General features: G+C 55.0%; 3 protein-coding genes across 5 annotated transcripts in view; 2 read left to right on the top strand and 1 right to left on the bottom strand.

Moving 5' to 3' along the window:
• Nucleotides 1–1,766, top strand: part of Osbpl2 (oxysterol binding protein like 2) — a 45,944-nt gene extending 44,178 nt beyond the window's left edge. For all 3 annotated transcript variants that reach the window (XM_085696901.2, XM_085696902.2, XM_085696903.2), the window contains one exon: nucleotides 533–1,766. In XM_085696901.2, coding sequence (XP_085553027.1) covers nucleotides 533–635 — 103 coding nt within the window. In that variant the 3' untranslated portion in view covers nucleotides 636–1,766. The remainder of the gene's footprint in view (nucleotides 1–532) is intronic.
• Nucleotides 1,767–8,982: 7,216 nt separating this feature from the next.
• On the top strand, nucleotides 8,983–13,555 carry Adrm1 (ADRM1 26S proteasome ubiquitin receptor). Its single transcript, XM_085696904.2, has 10 exons — nucleotides 8,983–9,140; nucleotides 9,477–9,690; nucleotides 10,249–10,365; nucleotides 11,417–11,540; nucleotides 11,783–11,869; nucleotides 12,296–12,377; nucleotides 12,587–12,819; nucleotides 12,898–13,055; nucleotides 13,150–13,252; nucleotides 13,332–13,555. The coding sequence occupies exons 2-10, from the start codon at nucleotides 9,478–9,480 to the stop codon at nucleotides 13,436–13,438; spliced, it is 1,224 nt and encodes a 407-aa protein (XP_085553030.1). The 5' UTR covers nucleotides 8,983–9,140; nucleotide 9,477; the 3' UTR covers nucleotides 13,439–13,555.
• A 145-nt stretch (nucleotides 13,556–13,700) lies between these two features.
• Nucleotides 13,701–23,825, bottom strand: part of Lama5 (laminin subunit alpha 5) — a 46,689-nt gene continuing 36,564 nt past the window's right edge. Inside the window, exons 49-79 of the mRNA XM_087910912.1 lie at nucleotides 23,498–23,649; nucleotides 23,315–23,425; nucleotides 23,008–23,119; nucleotides 22,334–22,504; nucleotides 22,038–22,234; nucleotides 21,291–21,407; nucleotides 21,009–21,163; nucleotides 20,487–20,739; nucleotides 20,291–20,393; nucleotides 19,887–19,997; nucleotides 19,078–19,257; nucleotides 18,855–19,003; nucleotides 18,595–18,771; nucleotides 18,355–18,491; nucleotides 18,119–18,272; nucleotides 17,848–17,981; nucleotides 17,608–17,770; nucleotides 17,381–17,503; nucleotides 17,156–17,304; nucleotides 16,804–17,080; nucleotides 16,561–16,691; nucleotides 16,276–16,443; nucleotides 16,067–16,181; nucleotides 15,694–15,839; nucleotides 15,426–15,621; nucleotides 15,156–15,320; nucleotides 14,921–15,074; nucleotides 14,704–14,837; nucleotides 14,529–14,619; nucleotides 14,318–14,437; nucleotides 13,701–14,135 (exon numbers count right to left, since the gene is read on the bottom strand). Of these exons, the coding sequence (XP_087767038.1) occupies nucleotides 13,864–14,135; nucleotides 14,318–14,437; nucleotides 14,529–14,619; nucleotides 14,704–14,837; nucleotides 14,921–15,074; nucleotides 15,156–15,320; nucleotides 15,426–15,621; nucleotides 15,694–15,839; nucleotides 16,067–16,181; nucleotides 16,276–16,443; nucleotides 16,561–16,691; nucleotides 16,804–17,080; nucleotides 17,156–17,304; nucleotides 17,381–17,503; nucleotides 17,608–17,770; nucleotides 17,848–17,981; nucleotides 18,119–18,272; nucleotides 18,355–18,491; nucleotides 18,595–18,771; nucleotides 18,855–19,003; nucleotides 19,078–19,257; nucleotides 19,887–19,997; nucleotides 20,291–20,393; nucleotides 20,487–20,739; nucleotides 21,009–21,163; nucleotides 21,291–21,407; nucleotides 22,038–22,234; nucleotides 22,334–22,504; nucleotides 23,008–23,119; nucleotides 23,315–23,425; nucleotides 23,498–23,649 (4,817 nt within the window). The 3' untranslated portion in view covers nucleotides 13,701–13,863. The remainder of the gene's footprint in view (nucleotides 14,136–14,317; nucleotides 14,438–14,528; nucleotides 14,620–14,703; nucleotides 14,838–14,920; nucleotides 15,075–15,155; nucleotides 15,321–15,425; nucleotides 15,622–15,693; nucleotides 15,840–16,066; nucleotides 16,182–16,275; nucleotides 16,444–16,560; nucleotides 16,692–16,803; nucleotides 17,081–17,155; nucleotides 17,305–17,380; nucleotides 17,504–17,607; nucleotides 17,771–17,847; nucleotides 17,982–18,118; nucleotides 18,273–18,354; nucleotides 18,492–18,594; nucleotides 18,772–18,854; nucleotides 19,004–19,077; nucleotides 19,258–19,886; nucleotides 19,998–20,290; nucleotides 20,394–20,486; nucleotides 20,740–21,008; nucleotides 21,164–21,290; nucleotides 21,408–22,037; nucleotides 22,235–22,333; nucleotides 22,505–23,007; nucleotides 23,120–23,314; nucleotides 23,426–23,497; nucleotides 23,650–23,825) is intronic.

Below are 23,825 nucleotides of genomic sequence, written 5' to 3'. Positions count from 1 at the left end.
TCTCTGTAAGTTCCAGGCCAAACTGGTCTACAGAGTGAATTCCAGGACAACCAGGGCTACACAGCGAAACCCTATCCCAAAAAAAAGTAAACAAACAAAAAATTCATTATGAAAATGACATTTTTTTCCATAGAAGATAATTACTTCTACTTTTTTTCTTTATGGTACAAGGGATGAGAATCAGGGCTTTGCACATGGCAGGCAAACTGCCTTACCACTGAACTGTGAAACCAGCCCATCGTTTCCTACTGTACTGCTTCTGTGTGGGTGTGCAGCTGCAGGGGTGCAGGGTCGGTTGGAGGGGCACCCTCTCCAGCCTCTGAACGTGGTCCTGTGGAGAGTTGAATGCTGGGCGCAAGCCTTAAGGTTTGTTGAGACACAGACATTGATGTGGTAGATGTGGGTGAGCACGGCCATGTGGAAGTTGGTCAGTTTACTCTCGGTGACTGCGTTTCTCCATAGCACATACTGCTGTGGAAAGACTGATGAAGAAGGACCCTGCATCTGCTGACCCCTTCCTTGTGTTCTGCAGGTGGTTCTATCCAGGCAATAACCCCTACACAGGAACTCCTGACTGGCTGTATGCAGGGGATTACTTTGAGCGTAATTTCTCAGACTGCCCAGACATCTACTAAGTAAGGCCTGGGTGCCCAGGAGGAGCCATGAGGTTGGACTCCTTGAGTAGCACTCTGAGCTTCTCCAGCCACGGTCGTGGAGAGAGCCTCGAACCGGAAGGAGGACTTCTGTTAGCCTCTGTCCAGCACTTCGCTATGTCGCAGCCCCTTCAAGAAGCTCCACGTGGGTCTTCACATTCACTGAGGCCTCAGAAGAACTCCCCAATCCTTTTCACACGTGACAGACGTGCACAAGGCCAGCTGAGCTGGCAGCACGCTCTGTTTTAAAATGTGTAACTAAGGAGGAACCAGCAGGGCCTGTGCTCCTCTCATAGCTGTGGTGTGGGTTCTGGAAGAGTTTCAAACCCAGACCCAAAGGAGGGCGTGGATCTTGAACGTGACCTGTAGGCCAGGGTCCGCTTCGTTGTGGAGGACACCCACAGAATGAAGGGACAAGTTGCCAGATTCTGTATTTTCTACCAATCAGAATAAGGTAAAGATTACTTTAGAAAATATTTAAATTAAACTACTTGAATGTTCTGCTTAAGAGTAGCAAACACATTAATCACCACTGTGTACTGTCCAAAAAGTGTCCCTATGACAAGCCAGAGTGGCAGGAACACTGTGACTTGGATGAGAAACCCCCAGGGCTGCTCCCAGCCTACCAGGAGGCCCTGCCTCTGGCCACAGCACTCCATAGCTTCACTGTCACTGTGGGGTCGGGGTACTTTCTTCACTCACCTCGCCTGTGTGTTTCCTCCTCCCTCCCCTGCAATCTTGTGTTTGGTTTTCCCAGCATGCATGTTCCAGTCCAGGCAAGTCCCATCCGGTTGTGTGCAGTGGGAGGTCAGAAGCAGGATCTACTTAACCCGGTGTCATTAAAATTGTTTAAACACAAGTAGGTGTGCCCATCTCTGCATTCCTGTGGAGTGATGGACTTTATGTAGAAATGGTGACACCAAGAATCACAGTGGAGCTCTTTGCATCAAAGACAATCTGCTGTGTGCACAACCTGTGCTCTGGCACACATGCACACTTGTGTGTTCCTGTAGAGTGTGAGTCACTACATCAGGCACTTCTGAATGAGAAGGTATTCTTACTATGTCCAGGCTTCCAAACCACCTCTGTCATTAAAACACTTTGAAAAGCCAACATGGGTTGAAGGCTTGATTTTATAGCTTTGAAAACTGAAAATAGGTGTTTCTGTAGCAGCCAGGGGATCTCCCAGGGTCAGCATCTCTGCTCTATCTACTGAGACTCCTTAACAAAGCTGCTGATGGCTCTGAGATGTATCTGAAGGTTGGTAGCTTTCTCATCATCCCAAGAGGAAACTGTGAAGTGTCTGATAGAACTGGGCACCCTGTGTGTCTCTGAGGGCGTCCTTGGCCTTTTCAGACTATGGCTACGTACAAACACAAGCTCATTCCCTCCAAAAGGTGGGAAGCTGAGAAGGTTGACTAATGGAGTAACAAGTCAGTGGGCTTGCATCTCCATGTTCTCTCCTGGGTTCATCACCATGCACATAGATAGCTCCCATACCCAGCTCCTATGTTCATGTGCCTAAACCAGAAAGAGAAGGGGAAAGGACAGAAGAGCCGCTAGAAAAGACAGCAGTGTGCTAGGTGATCAGTTTATCATTGCAGCCTCTGCCTGCAGCGAGACATGAGGAAGTTACCATTCTTAAAATGTCAGGAGCACCAAAAATGTATGTCTTCATTGGCACACTCTCCCCTGGACAGCTCTTGAAAGCTTCCATCATGAACTTTTCCATGGAAGGTGCATATTGAAAGATGGCCTTCTGAGCACAGATGCGTGTGAGCACAGACTTGCATGGGACTGTTTGCGTGTAGTCCTGTCACTTGAAACGTGCTCGTGGGAAGTAAAGGGCAACATGCTTTTCCAAATGTGATGCTCTGACGTGAAGTACAGTGACACATGCCTCTATTCCAGCATTTGAGTTGTATAAATTCAACTCTCTCAAATTCTAGAGAACTGGTATCTCCTTTTCCTCCTCCTTACCCTCTGTCGGTGTGAGATTTTCCCAGTGAGAACTGCACCTCAGGTCTTGATGTGCTTTGTGGAAGTCAGCCTTCCTTAGACTGCCCTCGGAGCCAGCTGCACTGACCAGATGTTCTGAAGACAGCAATATCTGCCAATCATTCTGGCCTGGCCCCTGACCTCGTTCCTCATCACTATGCATGGCCCTTTAACAACAACCACCCACCACACGTGGAAATGCCAGGCAAGAGAGTGTGCTAGTAAAGTGTGTATTTTTATGACTGTCAATACCATTTACATTAGCAAACCAGTCACTTCTGGGCTTTGTTTCAACGATTGTGCACAGATCTGTGAGCATATAAATGCTAACACTCAGGCCCGAGCAGAGATTCTTTGGAAATAGCTTGTGGTTGACATTTATTTTACATTGGGCAATTTTTCACTGTCTCAGTGCTCTGACTTTTCTGGAAAGAGCTACAGACAAGTCCTCATACCTGACTGGGGTAGGTGTTTGGACTGGGTGTTCTGTAGGGCTGGCCTAGGGGATGGAGCCGTGGCATCTCTGTTTAACTGTCCTCTCTCGGGGACTAGAGGTCGCTGTTAAGCTATAAACAGCTGGGTTGGGGATCAGCCTGGCTGCTTGGGAGGGAGCCCAGACGGTTATCCAGTGTCATGGCTCTGTCGATAGGGGGACAGATGGTCCTCCAGAATTCATGTGCTTGAACTGCGCCAGCTGTGCAGGGCCGATGGCACCAGTGCCCCAGGTGCTCGCCATAGCACCTTTCTGTTCGGCTGGCACATCGTGCCTGTTATCTCCAGTCTGACCCCAGGGGATAAGCACCAGACGGGAGAGCTGCCCGGGGCTCACATCTGCTTGGTGGGGAAGTGGGGCCTCTTCTCAAGAGCTGTAACATTATGAGTTCCAACAAGTTCATACTGCTGTATGCCACGTGCTGCCAAAGCCCAAAACCCACCGGAGAAACCACGTAGGTGCCGCACTGCATAGGCTTCTCCAGCCCTGACCACCCAGCCTGGCTTTGTCTTCAAGATTCTGCCCTTCCTTTCGGTCTGACTGCTTTCATCTTGAACAGTGCAGAGCCGGAGTTTGTTTCTTTCTGATACTAAGCACTAGAGTGTCCTTTTGTCCACTTACCGGCTGATAGATACTTAGGCTGTCTCAAGTTTGGGGCAGTTGTAAAGAAAATCACTAGATATTTGTACACAGATTTTTCTGTGGACACCTCCTTTCTCTTTACTTTATGGTTGGTGCACAGAGATCAGTGTCTCTCTGGGACCTGATCAGGCTGGACTGGCTGGTCAGTGAGGTCAGGAATTCCTGTCTCCATCTCCCCAGCACGAGGACCACAAGCACACGCTGTGCCTGGCTGTGCTGTGTGGGTGCTGGAGCCTTGTGGCAGTACTTTAACCACTGAGATAGCTACCCAGGCCCTACCACTACCCTCAGTTTCCTCAGTACTGGGATTCCACTCACCTAGCCTGTAGATCAACTGGCATTTCTCTTAGATAAATGCATAAGAAATGCATGTGGTAGGAGTACACTTCATTAAAACAAACAAACCATTGTCGCCTCCTCAGAAATGAACCACAGATGACGAAACAGGAAGTGCCCAGCACTGCCACAGAGCATTGGGAACTGCAGACTAGAACAAGAAAGCACCTTGTATTCGGTGGACAAGAGCAGCAGGACTCTTAGCACTGCTAGGGCATGCACAGGCAGGTGGCAGGGGCTTAGAAAACTAAACACACCTTTTATCCCAGCACTTAGGAGGTAGAGGCAGGCTGATCTCCGAGTTCATGGCCAACCTTGTCTACTGGTGAGTTTCAGGACAGCCAGGGCTTTATGGGGCCGGGGCCGGGGCCGGGGCTGGGGCTGGGGCTCAAAAAAAGGAAGACTAGTCAGGTGATGGTGGCCGTACACCTTTAATCCCAGCACATGGGAGGCAGAGATAGGCTGATCTCTTGAGTTTGTGGCCAGCCTGCTCTACAAATAAAGTTCCCAGACAGCCAGAGCTGTTACACAAAGAAACCCTGTCTTCAAAAACCAGCGGCAAGGGACAAAAAAGAGGCATGACACACACAAAAAACAAACTGATAAGATTTGCTATTACAAGGCAAAACAGATCTTCAAATTTCCTGCTTCATGGGAAAGTCTGCTGGATACTATGGACCTGTAAGCTGAAGATAGATGCCCCAACACTACAAAAGAACTTTGGGTGACTGTCCAGGCAGCATGATGTCTCTGTCACTTCTAGAGTTTTGGAAGTTGCTTACATATACTTCCTGTTTACTTAGGCAATATTATATCCTTCTGGGGTTAAATACAGTTAAAGAGTTAAACACAGTTATAATTTTCTTTAATTGTAGTAAAAGATAAATCATATATAAAACTTTAGACTCACAAAATAAAATGATAAAATATTTTCTTTAATTTTGTCAAATGCAAATAGACTAAATATTGTAACTAATTCTTGCTTGATACCTGTTTTATTATATGTAATTTTACTATGTTAAAGTTAAAACCCTACTTTTTCTTTAGACAGAAAGGGGGAGATGATGTGAGAGATCCTTCTGTATATGTGTTGCTTTTATTGGTTAATGAGTAAAGCTTTGCTTTGGCCTATGGTAGGGTAGAATATAGCCAGGCTGGAAGAGATATAGAGAGAGTAGGTAGAGTCAGAGAGATGCCATGGAGCTGCTGAAGGAGCCAGATGCCATGTAGCAGCTCAATAAGCAAGAGGTAACAAACCATGAGTCTTGTGGTAAAATGCAAAATAATAGAAATGGGTTAATTTAAGATATAAGAGCTAGCTAGAAATACGCTTGAGCCATTGGCTAAACAGTATTGTAATTAATATAGTTTCTGTGTGGTTTGGATCTGGGTGCCTGGGAAACGAACTACATGCTGGTATGGTCTAACTGTACCCGTGTGACAGCATTGCAAGGCAGGACCTGTGAGGTGAGGAGGCTATGAGGGTGCTTCCCTCATGCACTGGACTGAAATGTGAAAAGTGGTGTCCTTCCATATTCCCTTAGCGTGTCCTGGCATCTTCCACTCTGTAAGAACACGTGTGTCCCTGCTGAGACACCGAACTGCTCTGCCCTGTCCCCAGTTTTCTGCTGGGAACAGAAGTGTTCATTTGGAGGTGCACAGTGTCACCTGCTGCTGAGTGAACCCTGTGTACACTGTTGACTTCTAGTATCATGAACTGCGGGGAACAGGTTTACTAGTTCCAACAGACCCACCTCTGGAAGGTGCAGCCTGGGAGGTAGGGGGCAGGGCAGTGTGAACTATCTGTACTTTCTGCTCAGTTCTCTTATGAACCTAAAATTATTCTGAAGAATTAAGTCTATTAATAAAACAAATGAAAAAAGTCACACCTGCCAAAGTCAGCTCCCCAGTGGCGATGCCATTTTGCACTCCTAGTACTAAAGACCCCTGCCCTTGGTATTTCAGTGCTTCTTCTTTGCACCTGTTCTCGAAGGTGAGCTTCTGTCTATATTTCTTTGTAAATAAGGACATGGACATCTCTTCAGGTGCCTTTTATCCCTGGAAAAACTCTCTTCCTCTCCCAGGTAAAGTGCCTAGGCATCCCTGTGCCACTTTGTTGTGTTCAGGGCTGTGAGTCAGCATCCTCTCTCGCCATTAAAGGCTCATAGGATAAGATTTCTGGGTTGTTTTGTTGTTTCTGTTTAAAAATGCTGGGGATCACTCAGTCCCTGGGTCACATCCCACGTTTGGGGCTTGTTCTTTTCCCACAGGACTGCTAGAATTGACGGAAGACGACATAGAAACCATCCACGGTGCAGTCCACATAGGTCGGGGGCCAGGGTGGCCACTGCAGCCTGCCCAGCGTTTCTCCCAGTCTCCTCTTGAACTTTTACATGGGTTCTAGTACAATCTCACACATCCCAGGGGCCATATTTGTGAGTTGCAGTGCAGGGACCCAGCATCTTTGTGGGCTGCCTGCAGCTGCCTCCTCAGTGCCCTCAAGTGGAGTCTCCACCTTAGCTGGTGCGTGGAAAGCATAGCAGACGCCATTCCAAGTGTGTATGTGCGTACGTGCGTGTGTGTGTGCGTGTGCGTGCAGAGCCACACTCTTCCTGAGCCACCCTAAGTAAGGTTCCTAGATCCCAACACCCTCGGCATTCATGACCTGGAGGAAGCCCAAACCTGGTTTTGAAATGCCAGTTCCTCATGACTATCAGTGGCAGCTTTGACATATGACTTTGAACATTTACTTGCTGCCACTTGCCTGGAAGCCAGGTTAGATTGTCTTCTATTTCTCTTTTCCTGTCTCAGGGCCCATGTAGTGTCAGCAAGCCTGTGTTTACCTCAATCCACCATTCTGGTCTCTGGAAACACAGATTCTTAGAAATGAGGAGGTCTGCCTCAAGGTATATGGTGGCACAGCACCACATACACACACACACACACACACACACACACGAGCTGTCAGCTCCAGGTAAGTTTGATTCATGTGGGCTTTAAAGAGCACTGGCTGCTCTTCCAGGGGTCCAGTAAGGTTCCCAGCACCTATATAGTGGCTCACAACTGTTAGCAACTCCAGTTCTTGAGAATTCTAGATACCCTCTTCTGGGCTTCACCTGGCATATGAGTGGTTTATACATACATGCAGGCAAAAACACTCATACACATAAGTAAGATATGAACTACAAAATAGAGTTGGCCATGTGACTCCGTGGCGAAGCCCTGCTAGGTGTGCATGAGCCCTGGGTTGATCCCTCACATGGCAACAGACAAAACTCACACTTCAGTTTATGAACATAACATCTTAATGAAATGACAATTATATTTTCCAAGCTGTCCCTCCAAATCAATTAAATCTTTTAATTAAAAATGATTTTTAAAAAAATTTTATATGTGTTTTTCTCTGGATGCATGTCTGTAAAACGTGTGTACCTGGCGCCCACAGAGGGCTTTGGAGCCCATGGAACTGGAGTCACAGACAGTTGTGAGCTGCCATGTAGGCGCTAGAAATGGGACCCTGGAAGAGCAGCCAGGGCTTTAAACCACAGAACCATTTCTCCAGCCCCAATTAAATCTTTTAAGTTGGTCTTGAACGCTTGGCAGTTTTAAGCCTCAGCCTTTTGAGGGCTGGCATAAACAACCACACCTGGCTAAACTGAAGGATTTTTTTTTTCTTTTAGTAAAAAGATGGAAACTGGGCCAATGAGATGAGTCAGCAGGTAAAACTAGGCAAGCCTGACAACCTAAGTTTGCTCACAGGAACCCCCAGTGGAAAGAGAACCAAACACTGAAAGTTGTGCTTAGAGCGCCACAGGGAGAGAGTCCAACAAAAAGACGACAGATGCAAAGGTGTAGAATTTAGCGCACCAGAATGCCAGACAAATTAAAATGAGCATAAATGCGTCTTAGAGACAGGTCTCCCTCTAGCTCCAGCTGGCCTGGAACACGTCTGTCTCCGCATCGACATCGGAGTATTGTTAAGAGAAAAAAGCACTTTCGCCCGTTTGTCAGAAAAAGCTAAGGACCCCACGTGTTTCATACATCCGCAGATGGTAAACTGAAGAATGCCGTGGGAAGCCAGGGTTTCAGCACTGCTCAATCCCTAGAGAGGGATGGCGGACGGGCCTGGGGCCACCCGGTGGGAACTACTGTTCACGCCCTCAAAACTGTCAGAGATGAAGCAAAGTGGTGCGTGAGAGGAAAAACGTGAGGACCCTTGGGGTTCACATTTTACAGGCACCTCTGCCCTCCTGGAAGGCAGCTGCACCCACCTGGCTAGCTCCGTGCAGCCCCTAGACCCTCCGTGGTTCGTGAGCTCGCTCTTGCAGAGTCGAGCAACCCCCACGCTACCTTCCCGCCACCCTCTGCCCGGGGCAGCCTCCTGTACTTTGCTGTGAGGTATGTCAAATTAGCACAAAGTGACACGAAGCTGACACTCTGCAGCTCCCGCGTCAGGAGACTACCTCCTACCTTTTCAACCACGTGACTGTTATGGCTCAGGCCCTGACACCTCGCTCACCGAATAATGCAGGTCAGACAGGCTGTCTTCCTGCGGGTGTGCAGAGCGGGCTCCAGGCAGAGCCGAGAGGGTGACCGCCGGCGGACACCGGTCCCCGGGTGCACGTCAGCCAGCTCAGCCCGACCGGCACGTCTGTGGACCACCCGGGCCTCTACCCTGCAGCGCCGCCCCGCGGGGGCCTCTGCGAGTCGGCGGAGGCCGGACCGTCGTTCCCGGCGCCGCCGCTAGGGGCCGCCGCCGCTCCGCTATGACACAGCAACAATAGAGGCCGCTCTGGCCCGCGCTTCCGCCGGAATAGGCCGCCGGCGCGGAGGCGGGCCGGACGCGATGGACGGCGGCGAGAGCCAATCGGTATTGGGTCAGGGTCCGCCGCGCGGCTGACGGAACTCAATCGGCGGCGGGGCGGGCCGAGCGCGGGCTTCCGGCGAGGCCCGGCAGGCGCCGAGAAGGAAGAGCGATCCCGAACGGCGCCCCGAAGGCCGAGTGTGAGCACAGCCAGGTAGGGGCCCAGCGGCGGCGAGGTGGGAGCGCGCGCGTCCGGACTCGGCCGGGCGGTGGGAGGACGGGACGCGGCAGCAGCGCGGGGCTGAGGCAGCCTGGGCCGGGCCGCCGGTGCCCCAGACACCCGGGCCGGACGCGGCTAGGTCTCCGCGCGGGCGGGCAGTGACGTCGCGGGAGCGGGGAGCCCGCGGGGCTGCGCTCGGTCCCGCGCACACCCCCTGGCCTGGCTCGGCCTGGCGCGCTCCGACTCCCGGGGAGCGGCGGGGCTGGCCAGCGTTTGGGTGGGACATTGCGCACGCGACGCCGCACGACGGGCCTCGCTCTGCTTTTTCAGGATGACGACTTCAGGCGCTCTGTTCCCAAGCCTGGTGCCCGGCTCTCGGGGATCCTCTACCAAGTATCTGGTGGAGTTCCGGGCAGGAAAAATGTCATTAAAAGGAACTACGGTCACCCCAGATAAACGGAAAGGGCTCGTGTACATCCAGCAGACGGACGACTCCCTCATTCACTTCTGTTGGAAAGACAGGACCTCTGGGACCGTGGAGGATGTGAGTCCTCCGGGCAAGAGCTGCGAGCGTGGGGACCGCTGGCCTTACCTGCCGGAGATCGGTGTAGGGTTTGTCTGGTCCCAAGGTTGGCAGGCTGCTCCCGTCACTCTCTGAAGCCATGCACCCCGAGGTGACCATGGTTCTTAAAATTTTAGCAGAGACGCTTGCTGACAGGGTGGCAGAGTTAGCTGGTAACATCGTCCTCAGCTTTGGCTTTAAACCTCCAGTGTTGGGGAGGAGTGTACAGATCTGACCTTCACCACAGCCTCGGGTAGTTTGAGCTCCTGGAGGAGGCCCCTTTCCTTAAGGCTCTTTGTCTCTCAGACTACATTGTTCTTTGTTACACTCGACTACCCTTCTGCTTCTTGGAGCACAGTTCCAGAAAGTCACAATTCAAAGTCATCAGCTCCTCAGAGAACAGCTCTTCTACTCCACCACTCTGGGCCCTCTTCCGCCCGTCCTCACTGGGGTCCTGTTAGGCTTGGGCCCAACAGGTTTCTGGGGGACGTAGACCATGGAGGGTGTGTGTGTGGCTGACCGCCCTCCTTCTGTCTCTAGGACTTGATCATCTTTCCCGATGACTGTGAGTTCAAGCGGGTGCCTCAGTGCCCCAGCGGGAGGGTCTACGTGCTCAAATTTAAGGCGGGGTCCAAGAGGCTCTTCTTTTGGATGCAGGTATGTAGGAGAATGGGTCCCTCTGTGTTGTCTTGTGGTCCATCTGAGACCTGGGGGGCCTGGTGGAACTGAGTTCCCACCTATGTGAGTGGCTCCTGGTTCAGCACCAGATGGTATCACCTACAGGCACACAACTTCAGGTCCTCATTCGGGTCCTCCATTGCTCCCTGGCCATGGATCCTAGCTCCTAGAGGTGATACTCTCTGTTCTCAGCAGTTGAGCGTCCCCCTCGAGCTCTCCCGGGCTGTGTATTTGGAGTCCTTTTGGTATCATGGCTCCCATTCATCCCCATCCACAGTGCCCCCCAAACAGGGACTCCCCACATTCTGCCCTGTTGGAGGCCATTGGCATCTTTTTCTTATGCTCTTAACGTGGTGTTGCAGTGGCATGGGACGTGGGCACAGTCTAGAGTCAGAAGCTAGCACTGGGGTGTGTTCAGGGGTGGTGGACAGTCACCGCCACTGTCATCCTGCCCAAAGGGACAGCAGCTGTCTGAAGTGCCTGGGTGCTGGTCACCTGAGCCTGGGGCTCCAGAACGCAGCTGAGAACAGTAGGGGTGTGGCTGTGTCCGGGGCGTCTTAAGTGGAAGCTGTGCTCACTGCAGAGCATCTCGCCATGGTTCTGAGCCTTGTTAAAGACCTCATCACAGTTAACTTTTCCCGATTCACTCTTATATGCCTCTCTCGCCCCTTTGCCACAAGCGCAGGGGCCACACAGTGCTCTATCCCGAAGTTTTGGAGCCAGCTGTCCCTCAGGCAGTGTTGATGGGGGCTATTGTGTTACCTCTGAAGCTCAAGAAGAAGCCATACCCTGAAGGCACTCCAGGCTTCTCTTTGTTGTTGATTAGATTTGGGGCCTTACTTGCTGCCCTTACTATCTCTAGGCTGGGTTCTGTCTCTGGTACTGTGACATTTGCAGGTAACTGTTTTTCCAGTACTGTGTGGGCTGGATCAGGATGGCTGGCCATGTGGGTGCTGGGAAGCCAACGGGCGTGAGCCAGCTCCTTGTGCAGGCTGCTCAGCTTGGGCCCTTTGCTTATCCTCTCTGGCAGGAGCCCAAGACTGACCAAGATGAAGAGCATTGTCGGAAAGTCAATGAGTGTCTGAACAACCCCCCCATGCCCGGAGCGCTGGGTGCAAGTGGGAGTGGAGGCCATGAGCTCTCGGCACTGGGCGGTAATTATCACCTGGACCTGTGTGGGGCAGTGTTTGTCAGTGAGCTGGGAGATTGATTATAAGGCAGAGCCCTGCTTAATTAAGTTCTGGTTCTTTCTTTACTTCATCTTTACTGGGCAGAATTCACCTGGTCTCTGCTGCCTCCTTCAGAGGCAATCCCTGAGCGGCTCTGGGGTGGGGCCAAGGCCAGGCATCCCAGCCATGGCCACTGCAGGCCCACGTTTGATTCTTGTGTTTTCCAGGTGAGGGTGGCCTGCAGAGCCTGTTGGGGAACATGAGTCATAGCCAGCTCATGCAGCTCATCGGACCAGCTGGCCTCGGAGGACTGGGTAACGTTAGCCACTGTCCCTGGCTCTCCCATAAGCGCCTTGCTTGCAGCAGACACAGGGTTTCCTGCATCTCCTTTTACTGTCTATCCGTGTGTTCCTATTTTGGAAAGTGCTTATCTGCTGGATACGAGCTGGGTGGGCAGGGAGGGACCTCATCTAATACCCATGTGTATGGTTCTCTGGGGCAGAGCCAAGGATGATCACACTGGGGTGCAGCAGGTGTCTGGACACAGACGGGGCTGGAGTGGAAGTGACCTGGCTCAGTAGGATAGCTTTTAGAATTTAGACTAGGGTGGTCACTTTAGCCTCCTGTGGTCTTCCTTGTTAATAACAACCCTCCCTTCTCATCCCTTGGCTTTGGTATTGGGATGTGTGGCTTCTTGGGTTGGCTGGCAGTGTTTAGCAGACATTTTTTTGCTCCTTTAGGTGGGCTTGGAGCCCTCACTGGACCAGGCCTGGCCAGCTTGCTGGGGAGCAGCGGGCCTCCGGCAAGCAGCTCTTCGTCCAGGTGAGCCCCAAGCCCCCAGTGCCTGACTTGGGTACTGGGCACCACCACCAGCCATTGCATTCTCTTTTCTGGAGACATCATTTAGGAGGTAGGGTTGGGGGTCCCCATTACACCAGAGCTTGTTACTGGGGAAGTGGTCCTCCAGACCTGTGGAGTAGCCCCAAAACATAGTGGGCCTCGCTGTTCCAGTCCTTGCTCGCTTTCCCCAGCTCCCGGAGCCAGTCGGCAGCCGTCACCCCATCCTCCACCACCTCTTCCACTCGCGCCACCCCAGCCCCTTCTGCCCCAGCAGCTGCCTCGACCACCAGCCCAAGCCCCGCACCCAGCTCAGGTAATGGAACCAGCACAGCAGCCAGCCCGACCCAGCCCATCCAGCTGAGTGACCTCCAGAGCATCCTGGCCACCATGAACGTGCCCGCAGGGCCAGGAGGCGGCCAGCAAGGTGAGAGCTGCAGGTACTCGTGGGGTGGGGTGCCAGGCTGGCATCGGACCACTGATGGCTACGTTGCTTGTGTCCTAGTGGATCTGGCCAGTGTGCTGACTCCAGAGATCATGGCTCCCATCCTCGCTAACGCAGACGTTCAGGAGCGCCTGCTGCCCTACCTGCCCTCTGGGGAGTCTCTGCCTCAGACTGCAGATGAGATCCAGAACACATTGACCTCGCCCCAGTTCCAGCAGGTATGTATGCCCGTGGCACTCTGTACACGTAACTCTTACATGGTGGGCCTGGTGCCTTAGGCACCCAGCCCTGCATATGTACTCTGTATTGCAGGCCCTGGGTATGTTCAGTGCAGCCTTGGCCTCAGGACAGCTCGGCCCCCTCATGTGCCAGTTTGGCCTTCCTGCAGAGGCTGTGGAGGCAGCCAACAAAGGAGGTGAGTACAGACCCTGGTCTCAGTTGTGTGGCACTGGGGGCCGTCTGCTTGGGTAGTAGCCCTGTTGTGGCTGTTTCAGATGTGGAAGCATTTGCCAAAGCCATGCAGAATAACGCCAAATCGGAGCCGAAGGAGGGCGACACGAAAGACAAGAAAGACGAGGAGGAGGATATGAGTCTGGATTAAATTATTCGCTGTCCTTCCCCAGGTTGGAATTCATAGTGTGTGATTCCGTAGTGGCAATTGTGATTCGTTGTGCCCTCTCCTGCCCGCCCCACTAATAAAGTCCTTTCTTGTACCTGCTGACTCTGGTCTTGGCCTTGTGTTACCTCCGAGGACTGTGCTAATGAGGAGAGGATGGTGGGAGCAGCCACCACCCTGGGTTCTGTACCCAACTCCATCAGGCCTGTGCATGATCCCGCCACTGCTGTTTGAATCAACACTCAAGTGAAAGACAAGTCGCTTTTAATTTCAAAGGGACCAATGACTTTACATATCTCAGTACTAAAAGTTGTTGGGCAAGGGGAACAAAGTATAAATATAAATGACAGCTTAAACCAGAAATGACTTGTTACTCATGACCGAGGCAAACACTGAGTGTCTGGGAACCTTCAGCGTTGAAGCAGGGGGAAGGTACTGAGGTTGGCCTGCCGAAGCCCACTGGACCCCACTTGCCTCTGGGTCAGGGCTTTTCCCCGCCCCGTGGGCTTGGGAAGTATTGCAAAGTGAGCTGGATCTGGGGCTGGAGTTCCAGAGGGGCAACCACTTGTCCCCACTGCCCCCTGGATCTGTGCAGTAGTCACAGTGACAGGGTTCCCGTTGGCCACCAGGTTCCTCATGCATCCTCGATAGGCAGGGGGCTCTGGCTGAACAGCTGTCGCCTCTGAAAATACAGGGGGGCCTGAGAAAACTGATAGAAAAGGCCACAGGGTCTCATATGGGGGGCCTGAGAAGACTGATAGAAAAGGCCGCAGGGTCTTGGTCCCTGCATCAGCCAATCAGCCTGGTCTCTGTTGCCCCATCGGAGGGTGAGATCCCAGTCCCTACAGGGCAGTCCACACTTACTGGGCAGGCCCCCGAGGTGCAGAAGTCCTGGAATATTAGCCAGGGTCGCTGGCAGAGGGCCTGTGGTGTGGTTGCTGTGCGTGTCTACCTCTAGGCGGAGCGTGTTCCTGCCCTGAATCACTGTGGAGCAGATTTGTGTCCCCTAGGTCAGCCAACCTGTGGTGTCACCTAAACCCACCCTGCTCTGCAGAAGAGGAAAAGGGCCCCTCACCGGCCACTCGGTGCCACTGTCCATCACAAAGCTTGGGGTAGGACACCCACGTGGAGAACTCTCCTGCCCCATCACTGGCCCGCAGCAGGACCTGGGGTGAAAGGCAGTTAGGTTCTGTCTACTGGAGGACACAGTGGTGGAGGAGGAAATCCCTCAGCACCACAGCCCTGCTCACCTGTTCTGTCAACACCTGCAGCTGCACGTAGGGCGTAGCCTGGGCCTGGCCCAGGTGGAAGATGAGGCCAGCAGCTGCCAAGGGCCGTATCTCTAACTCCAGGCTAACGTGGGGCAGCTTGTCCTTGGAGAGCTCTGTGGGGAGGGGCAGTGATGGGAGAGGTCCAGGCCCTAGCTTAGAGCCCCTACACCCACAGGACCTCCCTTGCTTCACACACCTAAGGTGACAATTCCTTCACTGCCTGGGAAGAACAGGCCATCTTGCAGGGGGCCTGAGACACAGGGTACGACCCCCACCATTTGCGTTGGAGCCCTCAGGGGCCGCTTATTCAGCTGCAGATTCTTCACACAGCCACTGAAGCCTACAGACACCTGCAGGAACGGACGGCTGATGTCAGGCTGGGGCTGCTGATGTCTAGGCTAAGGCTAGGGATGGGGTAGTATGGTTCTCACAGGGAGCCTGGAGCTATAACTGCTGGCAGGGAGACCTCCCACAAAGAGGGTGTGGGGCTGTGGGCCCTCTGCCCTGTGGACCCGATGGCGGGGTGCCTTCTGGCTCCGGGTCTGGCTGCCGTCCACCACAAGCTGGATCTGCTGCATTCCCCAGCGCACAGACACCTGGGTGGAAGAAGTAACCTGGTCAGCTGTATCCCAGGACTCTGGGGAGAAGGCAGCTTTCAGATGCATTCCCCGTGCCTTGCCACCCACACCTTAATCTCTCACCCTGTGCCACTGGCCAGCCCGGGAGTGCTGGTGACTCTGGACCTGGAGCCGGGGCCCAGGGCCTTCCGTCTGCGCGACAAAGTGTCCGTGGCTCAGAAAGAGTACCAGTGAAGAACCATGGCTTGATTGGGGGACGGTGGAAAGCAAGAGGCCCTGGGAAGCAGCATGCGGGCGGACAAGCATCGAGAGGTGGAGCCTGGAAGCCAAGCATGGCGTCAGCCTTGGCAGCACCTCCAATCCCACCCAAGCCTGACCTGACCAGCCTTACCTATTCCTGCGAGATGGGGAGACACCCACAAACTGCAGGTAACTGGGCAGGGGCCCCCCAAACTGGTATGAATCCTGAATAGTCCCGGGGAGCCAGGGTGGTGTACAGGCAAGGTCCTGGCTGGGTTGGCGGCTGCGGCGGGAGACCTAGGGCACAGCACACCACGGTGCAGGGGCTGGTGTTTGTTGTTTTTTTGAGACAGGGTTTCTCAGTAGCTATGGAGCCAGTCCTGGAACTCGCTCTGGAGACCAGGCTGGCCTCGAACTCACAGAGATCCACCTGCTTCTGCCTCCCAAGTGCTGGGATTAAAGGCGTGCACTACCACCCCCTGTAGCCAACCTCCCAGCTCCCCTAGCCCTGCCCACACACTCACCTTCTGAGCTGTGGCCCTCGAGGTCCGGACGAGTTGGGCTGGTGTGCAGCCTATGCTCACATTGACACTGCCCATGTTCTGCTGTAGGTCAAACACACGCTGTGGCCCCCGAAGTCTGTGGGGGGGCAGATGGGTACCTGTCAGTAACTGGCATGGGCATGGGGGGTGGTCAGCTGGGACAGACCTCATCCCGACACCAACCAGCTCACCGCTGCACAAACACATTGCTGATGCAGCCACTGAAGTTGTGGGAGGTACCAGACTTAGGCAGGCCTCCCAGGAGAAGCCGTGGTTCCTCAGGCTGCGGTTGGAGCGTGGCAAGTGTTCTCTGGTAGGGGACTATCTCTTGTAGCTGGTCGTCCACAAACAGATTGACCCTGAGGAGAAGGCAGTGTTCCCATCCTGGCACATTCTTCTTGAAGGGCCGGCCTCACCCAGACCCTCCTGTAGAACATGCTGGCACCCTTTCCCTCTTTGCCTGAAGCAGGGCTTACTGTGTGCTATTGGTATAGAAGGCAACATAGTGGGGGGCACCATCGGCGAAGATGCCTTGAGTTTTCACCGCTGTTTTCATAAATTGGAGTGTCAAATGGCCCTCATCCAGGGATACCTGGTATGACCCATCCTAGGGACAGAGGCAAGGTCAAGTTGGCTAGGCCAGGAGTCCAGACTCATTCCTTCCAACCCCCACAGGCCCAGACCATGGCTGTGGTGCAAGCGAGTTGCCGTCAGCTCACCGGGGAGACACGATAGTAGAGCAGGCTGTTCTCCTGCGTGCCACGGAAGCCAAAGCCAGAGTAGATGTTGCCAGTGATGGGCACTACTTCGGGAAGTGCCAAGGCCAGGTAGCCATGGCCGTGGAAAGTCATGGCACGGCCCACTAGCAAGTCAGCGGTGCAACCGAAGCTGATACCCGTGGTGTTCAACCGTTTGAGGTCCACGTACTTGCCCAGGGCCTTGATGCCTTTGATGCAGCCGCGAACAGACCCTCCCGAGGGGAAGAGCTTCTGGAGGCTGCAGGGCAGTCAGATCTTGAGTGGCTGCCCTGCTGGCACTGGGACCCCCACATGCCCCAGGGCCCATGCTCACCTTGAGGGCAGCTGCTCAGGTGGCACCCCCCCCAGGTAGTAGGCATCTGCCATCTCCAGCGTGTTGTCCTGTTCCACGCTGAACACGGTGGCCCTCTCCACCCGCACCAGCACACGCTTGCGGCTGCCAGCCAGCAGGAACACCTGGATCTGCAGGGAAGGGGCAGCGGGCTTCAGGAAAGCCAAGCCCCTGCTGGTCCTCCTAGCCCCAGGCCCCTTGCCTTACCGCCTTGCTGGCTGCTGTCAGGGGTTGTGGGGGCTGCAGTGGGGTGGCACTCTCCAGGCCTGAGCCAAAGTCATAAAGGAGCACCAGGGTGCCATCCTGCACTGCCAGGCACAGGAACTGGCTCTGCAGGAACAGGGCAGAGCAGGGTCAGCTCAGATGCACTGGGAGGAGGCAGAGCAGGGCAGAGCCAGCATGAGGGAGAAGGTGGGGCACAGGGTCAGCCTTGCCTCTTGCTTGAGGAAAAAGATGATCCCATTGTAAGACACGAGCCGCAGCTCCTGATCAAAACGCTTTGTTTGGCTGAACTGCTTTTCAAAGCTGATGCGGGCGAAACCGCTGCCATCCAGGTAGGAGCCATCCGTGAGCCACGGGTCACCAGTGGCCTTGGAGCTGCACATTAGAGGCTTCGGGTCAGTGGGGGAGGGGGTGGGGGTGAGTGGAGACACAGGGTGCCAGGCCTTTCCTACCGAGCACAGGGCTTATCCACTGCAGTGTCCAGCTTGAAGGTCTGCTCAAAGTTGTAGAGGCTGACCACCTCCTCGTTCAATGTGTCCATCTCAATGCAGCCCAGGTAGCCAGGGAGTCGGAGGGGTTCAGGGGGCTGTGGGTAAAGGTGCACGCTTAGGGTACCACCTTCCGACTTCACAGGGACCAGTGGACACTCAGACTGCAGGAGGATGGGCTTTCTCCCACCAGCTCAAGACAGACAGGACTACCCAGAGGCTGAGCCAGGCTCACCGTGAAGTTGCTGGGGTATCCTCCCACATAGAAGACAAAGTCATCAGGCCGTAGGCTCAGCAGCCCCTCCAACCCTGGGGCCACCGTGTCCCCCTTGATCTCCTGAACCGTGTTCTTCTCCACCGTGACAGACATGTGGCCAAACTGGAGGGTCCTAGGGGCAGAGGTGAGGGATGAGAAATAGACAGGGGACTCTGAACCACAAGTGTCTAACCCTCTCTTCAAGGCATCTGTACCTGTCAATGCTGATGGTGGCAAACTGCTCCCCAATGTTCTCATCAATGCTCAGAGTTGTGAGGCCTTTCTCACCTAGCCTGTACACCCAGTGCACCTTCTGATTACGCAGAGACACACCCATGTAGTCCCCAGTGGCCTGCGGTGGCAGCCAGAGGACACAGTTAGTATGGGGATCAAGCACCACCCGTTTCTAACTTCCAGTCCACTATGACCCATCCCCGTTCCGGCTTGGCTGGTACCTGGCGGCTGCCCATATACAGAACAAAGCGGTCCCCAGTGTTCTCGCCTGGTGCAGGCGCAGGCACCGGGCTCTGGAGGTAGAACTTGAGGGCAGTGTAGGCAGCAAGGTCGGCGAGGTCACGTGGGGCACGCAGCTGCACCCCTGAATGCCCATTGAACTTCATAGACACCTTGACCTGGAGCGTAGTAGATGAGAGTTCACTACCCAGCCTCCCGGGTCCCATTGTTCTACAACACGGCCCTGAGGCCAGAAGCCCACCTTGTTGGCAGCACCCCGGGCCTGGGCGATGAGCTGGCGCACACGACCGATGTTGGCAGACAAGGCCAGGCTGGCATTATGCACTCCACGGTTCTCCAGACGGCTCAGTTTGGCCAATAGCTGTGGCAGTGTCTTCTCCAGGGTGGACACTGCAGGAAAGATGGGCTGAGAGCCTTGTCTCCCACAGCCTGGCCCCCCGGGAGGACAAGGGCCGCCAGCTCACCTGAACTGCTTGCATCACGTTCCACCTGGCCCAGGTCCTGGCCTCGCAGGCCCCCCAGCTGGCTCTGCCATCGCTCCACATTCTTCTGCATGCTCTGAAGCTGGGACTGCACACGGGTGGCTGTGTCCAGGGCTTCGGTAGCCACAGCCTTGGCATGAGCGATCTTCTGACTGGTCTCACCTGTAGCAGATGGAGGCCGTGCCCAGCAAGGGCCAGCTTCATGTTTCTGAGGCCACCCTAGATGCCTGCCTCATGGGTAGCATAAGCCCCATACCTGCATCTCAATACACTCAGAATTCTACCCAGACACCTTTCTTGGTCTTGCCGTCCTCCCAACTGGGGACCACCATCAATTCCCGAGTCTTGCCCAGGTTTTGAGGTTTGTACCCAGGTGTGCCTGGGACATTTTGGTGGCCGTGGGGAAATCTAGACAACTAGGTCATAGGTCAAACCATGCTGTTGTCAGTCCGGAGCCCCCTTGGAGAGGGAGCCAAATGAACCCCCCTCTGACCTCTATGGTCACTGATCAGCTGGTCTTTTCTAGGAATGGCCTTCTCTTGAGCCAACAGGACATGCTCCTGTATCTGCCGCTAGCTACAGCTCCTCGTCCCGTGCCTTCACCACTGTCCAGCACTCTGGTGACCTGTGCCTCACGTCAGAGGCACAACCCCAGATACCTTAGCATAGGCGCCTCCTCAGACGCACTGACCACAGCAGTGACTCGCCAGCCACTGGCGTGAATGTGCCCACTCTCACAAGGCACTACGGGTCGCAAAGGAGCAATGGGCAAGAGCAGAGAAACCACATACCCGTGTCCATGGCCAGCATGGCTTGTGCCTCCCGGATCCGGGCTGCCAGCTGGTCCTTCCTGGCCCGGACATCATGCAGCTGGATCCCTGCAGCTTGCAGGCGACCCTGAGCTGTGGAGAAGGAGGCAGCCTCAGTGGCACGGAGTCCCACCCAGAGATGGGCAGAGAACAAAGACAGAGGCCTTGAACTTCATCCCTCTCTGGCTGGTCCCTTGGCATACCACTAAGGCAGGCAGACATTATCACCATCCCTGCCCCCTGGAGTAGAACCATCCTGCAAAGGCCACACAGGGCAGGCATGTCCAGTGCCTATTGATTCTCACCCTGAAGCATGATAGAACCACCCCAAAGCTACATGGCCATGTCCCAGAGGTTAGTGTACCCCCAAGGATCCGAAAACTCACCAACACCCAGTCTCTCCCGGTGCCCAAGGATGGTCTCCTCCAACAGGCTGCTGTTGGCTAAGAGCTGTCTGGCTCGGGCTGCTAGGCCCTGCTGCACCACTGTCTGCAGAAGATCAGGAGCTATTTACACAGGGCTGTTCCCACCACTGGGACTGGGGAACAGGGCTCCTGGGAGTCACAGGTGCTCAGGGCTCACCTCCCACGTGCGGCTGGCCTGCTGCAGAGCCTGGCCTGCGGCGCCCTCGGCAGCCTCAACGGCCTGCAGGATGCTGCTATAGGCATTGGAGGCCTCCACAGCCCTCTGAATGAAGCGGTCCTGATTGATGCCCTGGATGATGCTGTGGGGGGAAGGAGGATTATGGTCAACGGCCTGCAGGATGCTGCTATAGGCATTGGAGGCCTCCACAGCCCTCTGAATGAAGCGGTCCTGATTGATGCCCTGGATGATGCTGTGGGGGGAAGGAGGATTATGGTCTATGAGGATGGGGGTGCTGGAGATCACAGCCTGGCTGGCCACATCTCGGGGGTCTGCGTCTAACCCCTTTAGATCTGCTCCTTTCTGCCAAAATTTGGGCCCCAAACTTTCCACGAGGCTATAGAAAGCCTGGATCCTTCTAGAATAATGATCTCCCTCCAGGAACCCTCCCAGACCTGCCACCCTACTTAGGGTCAGTTGCACCCACGGGCACCCAGACTGCACCCTGGAGGTGCCACTCACCCAGACAGGTTGATCGCCAGCTGATTCAGCTTCTGAGCGTGGGCCTCAGCAGCCTCCACCAAGTCCACCTTGCTGCTGGCTGGGGAGAAGGCCTGCATCTTCTTCAGTAAGGGTGTCCAGGCTCCGTCCAGACTGGCCGCCAGGTGCTCTAGGTCCTGAGGTGGGGAATGGGCTTGATTACCCTCCTAATTTGGGACCCCAGGACCAGATGGAGCTCTGCATGCAGCCGAAAAGCTGGGAGGAACTGGCCAGGAACAAGTGAGATGGTGGGGCTGGACTTACTTCCTTAGCCTGGTCCATGCCCTGGAGAAGCTCAGAAACACGGCCCAAGATGAGGCTGGCATCCTGAAGCGTGGCCTTTAGGGTGGCATTGTCCTGAGACAGCTCTTGTTTCCATTGCTTGGGACAAGATTTTAGGAGAATGGGAATAAATGATGTAATGGGGCCCTAAGCATCACGGGGGAGGGGGAGGGGAGGATGGGGCGGGGGAGAGCAGGGGGAAGGGAAAGGGGAAAGCAGGGGGGAGGGGAGGACAGGGGGGAGAGAAGGGGGAAAAGCAGGGGGAGGGAAGGGTGGGGTGGAGCAAGGGGGAGAACAAGGGGGAGAGTGGGGGGGGAGAGTGGGGGGAAGCAGGGGAGGGGAGGACAGAGAGAGGGGAATAGGGGGAGGGGAGAACAGGAAGGAGGGGATAGCTGGGAAGGGGGAGAACAGGAGGGAGGGGATAGCTGGGAAGGGGAGAACAGGAGGGAGGGGAAAGCCGAGAGCAAGGAAAAGGGAAGAGGGCAATGAGAGGAGGGAGGGGGTCAAGGATAGGAGAGAGAGCAGAGAGAAGCGGGGATAGAAGGGCAGAGAGCAGGGAGAGCATGGCCGATAGGCGGAAAGGACAAAGTAGATGAGTGGAGATGTAGAGAGGGTAGGAGGCAGGGAGAGAACGGAGAACGGGAAGAGAGCTGATAGAAAGCTAGGCATGTAGAAGACAGGCCTGGAGAGGGGGAGGCAGGAACAGGGGCAAGAAGCAGATGCACTTACTAGGGCTTCTTTCAGCCGCTCCTGGTTGCGGCTGTTGAGTTCATCAGCCTCCCGGGTAGTATTGACGGCGTGGTTCAGGGCCTCACGGAGGTCCATGAGACCAGCCTCGTACTGGGCCAGCTGGTCCCGAATGCGTGTGGCCAGCGACTGGTTCTCCTCCCAGAAGTTGGTCAGCTGCTCCTGCACACGAGCCATCACTGGCCAACACCAGAGTAGGAGGGTGGTCACTCTCACGCACCCCAGCCTCTATCCAGTCCCCGTCCAGTCCACCCTAACATGACTCGGGCCCCACTCACGCCTTTGGGCTTCTGCCAGTTCAGCCTCCGCCACAGCCCGCGGGGCCCCCAGGTCCCGAGTCCGCATATCCCAGAGTAGCCGTTCCACTTCGGCCAGTGCCCAGCGCAGCTGCTCACCAGACGGTGTTGAGACATTGCCTGGGGACACTTGGCCCATGCGAGAAGCCAGCTCTGCAGGGAGAGGATGGTCAGGGCCTGGGAGTGGCTTCCACTCATCCACTTCCAGGTCTGAGACCCGTCAGGGGCACTTCGGCAGGTTAGCAGCACATATCCCGACAGCACATTAGCGGCTCTTAGAGGACACACCCTTCTCTGCCTGTATTTCCTACACCTGTTCCCTTCCGCGATCCTGACATGCTGGGTCAGCCCACTTCCAGGCCTTCCCTAAGCAGAAAATTCAGTTTTCTTCCAATCCTTTGGCTGAGCCAGATCCTGTCCTATGCTTGGGAGCCCCAGTTTGTTCTCAGTCCCTGGAATACTTAGTTTTGCAAGTATTCCCAGTGGAGGGGGTGATGGTCAGTCCAGTGCTAAGGGAACCAACAGACCCAAGGCAGCCACCTGCCCAGGGGATAAACAGACAGGACCCAGCCAGCTCAAGGGGAGACTCCCAGGAAGTCCTGCCCACCGCCCAAGCAGCCTACCCTATAGGAGACCCACGCATCAGTTAGTCCTACCGCTCAGGGCACGGTCCGCAGCACGCACAGTCTCCAGCAATGTCTGTGCCCGGTCCAGCGTGGCCTCCGTGTTGTCCTTCAACTGGCCTGCCCGGTCCTGGGCCCCTGTGGCCTGTGGGTACAGTTTTCCTCAGCTGCGGTGTTTGTGGGTACAATGTCTAGAACATGAGTACGGTAAAAAGGGTGGTCCTGGAGTCAGGGGGGAGGATGACTGAGAGATCTGGGGGGGGATTGGTGTCAAGGACGGGGGTGCCAGGGGTGAGGGCTTCCCAAGGAGAGGGCTGGGGGCGGAGTTCACAGGTCTTGCCTGACTGCCCAGCCGCTCAACATCCTGCTGAAGGCTTGAACTCTGTTGCTCTAGAGTCTGCAGCTGCTGTGCTGTCTGGTAGCGGGGTCCCAGCGGGCTCCGGAGCTTGCTCTGTTGGGGGCGAGAGCTAAGTACCACGTGGCCAGCTGGAGGAAGCAGGGAAGGCAGGTGGGCACGAAATACCTGCAGGTCAGCAATGGAGGTATTCAACCTGTGCAGCCTGGCCCAGGCTGCTGAGTTGGCATTGATGCCCTGCAGCTGCTCGCGGATGGCGGGGAGGAGGGCACCAGCTCTCTCGAGGTCATCCAGAAGCAGGACCACACAGTGGTCACACACTGCGGGCAGAGGGGAGCAGACACGGAGGATACAGCTTAGCCAGGGATTAGAGGACCAGTCGAAGAACGGGTTAGCGCCATGGAGTCAGTATGAGAGGCCACCACCAGGGTTATGGGTAATGGGGTGACCGGGTCAGGGCAGGAATTGATCAGGAAAATGGAGTCGGCACGGGGTC

This window comes from Myodes glareolus, chromosome 10 (assembly GCF_982192425.1).
Source record: "Myodes glareolus chromosome 10, mMyoGla1.1, whole genome shotgun sequence".
Lineage (NCBI taxonomy): Eukaryota > Metazoa > Chordata > Mammalia > Rodentia > Cricetidae > Myodes > Myodes glareolus.
This window is presented reverse-complemented; position numbering and strand designations above follow the sequence as displayed.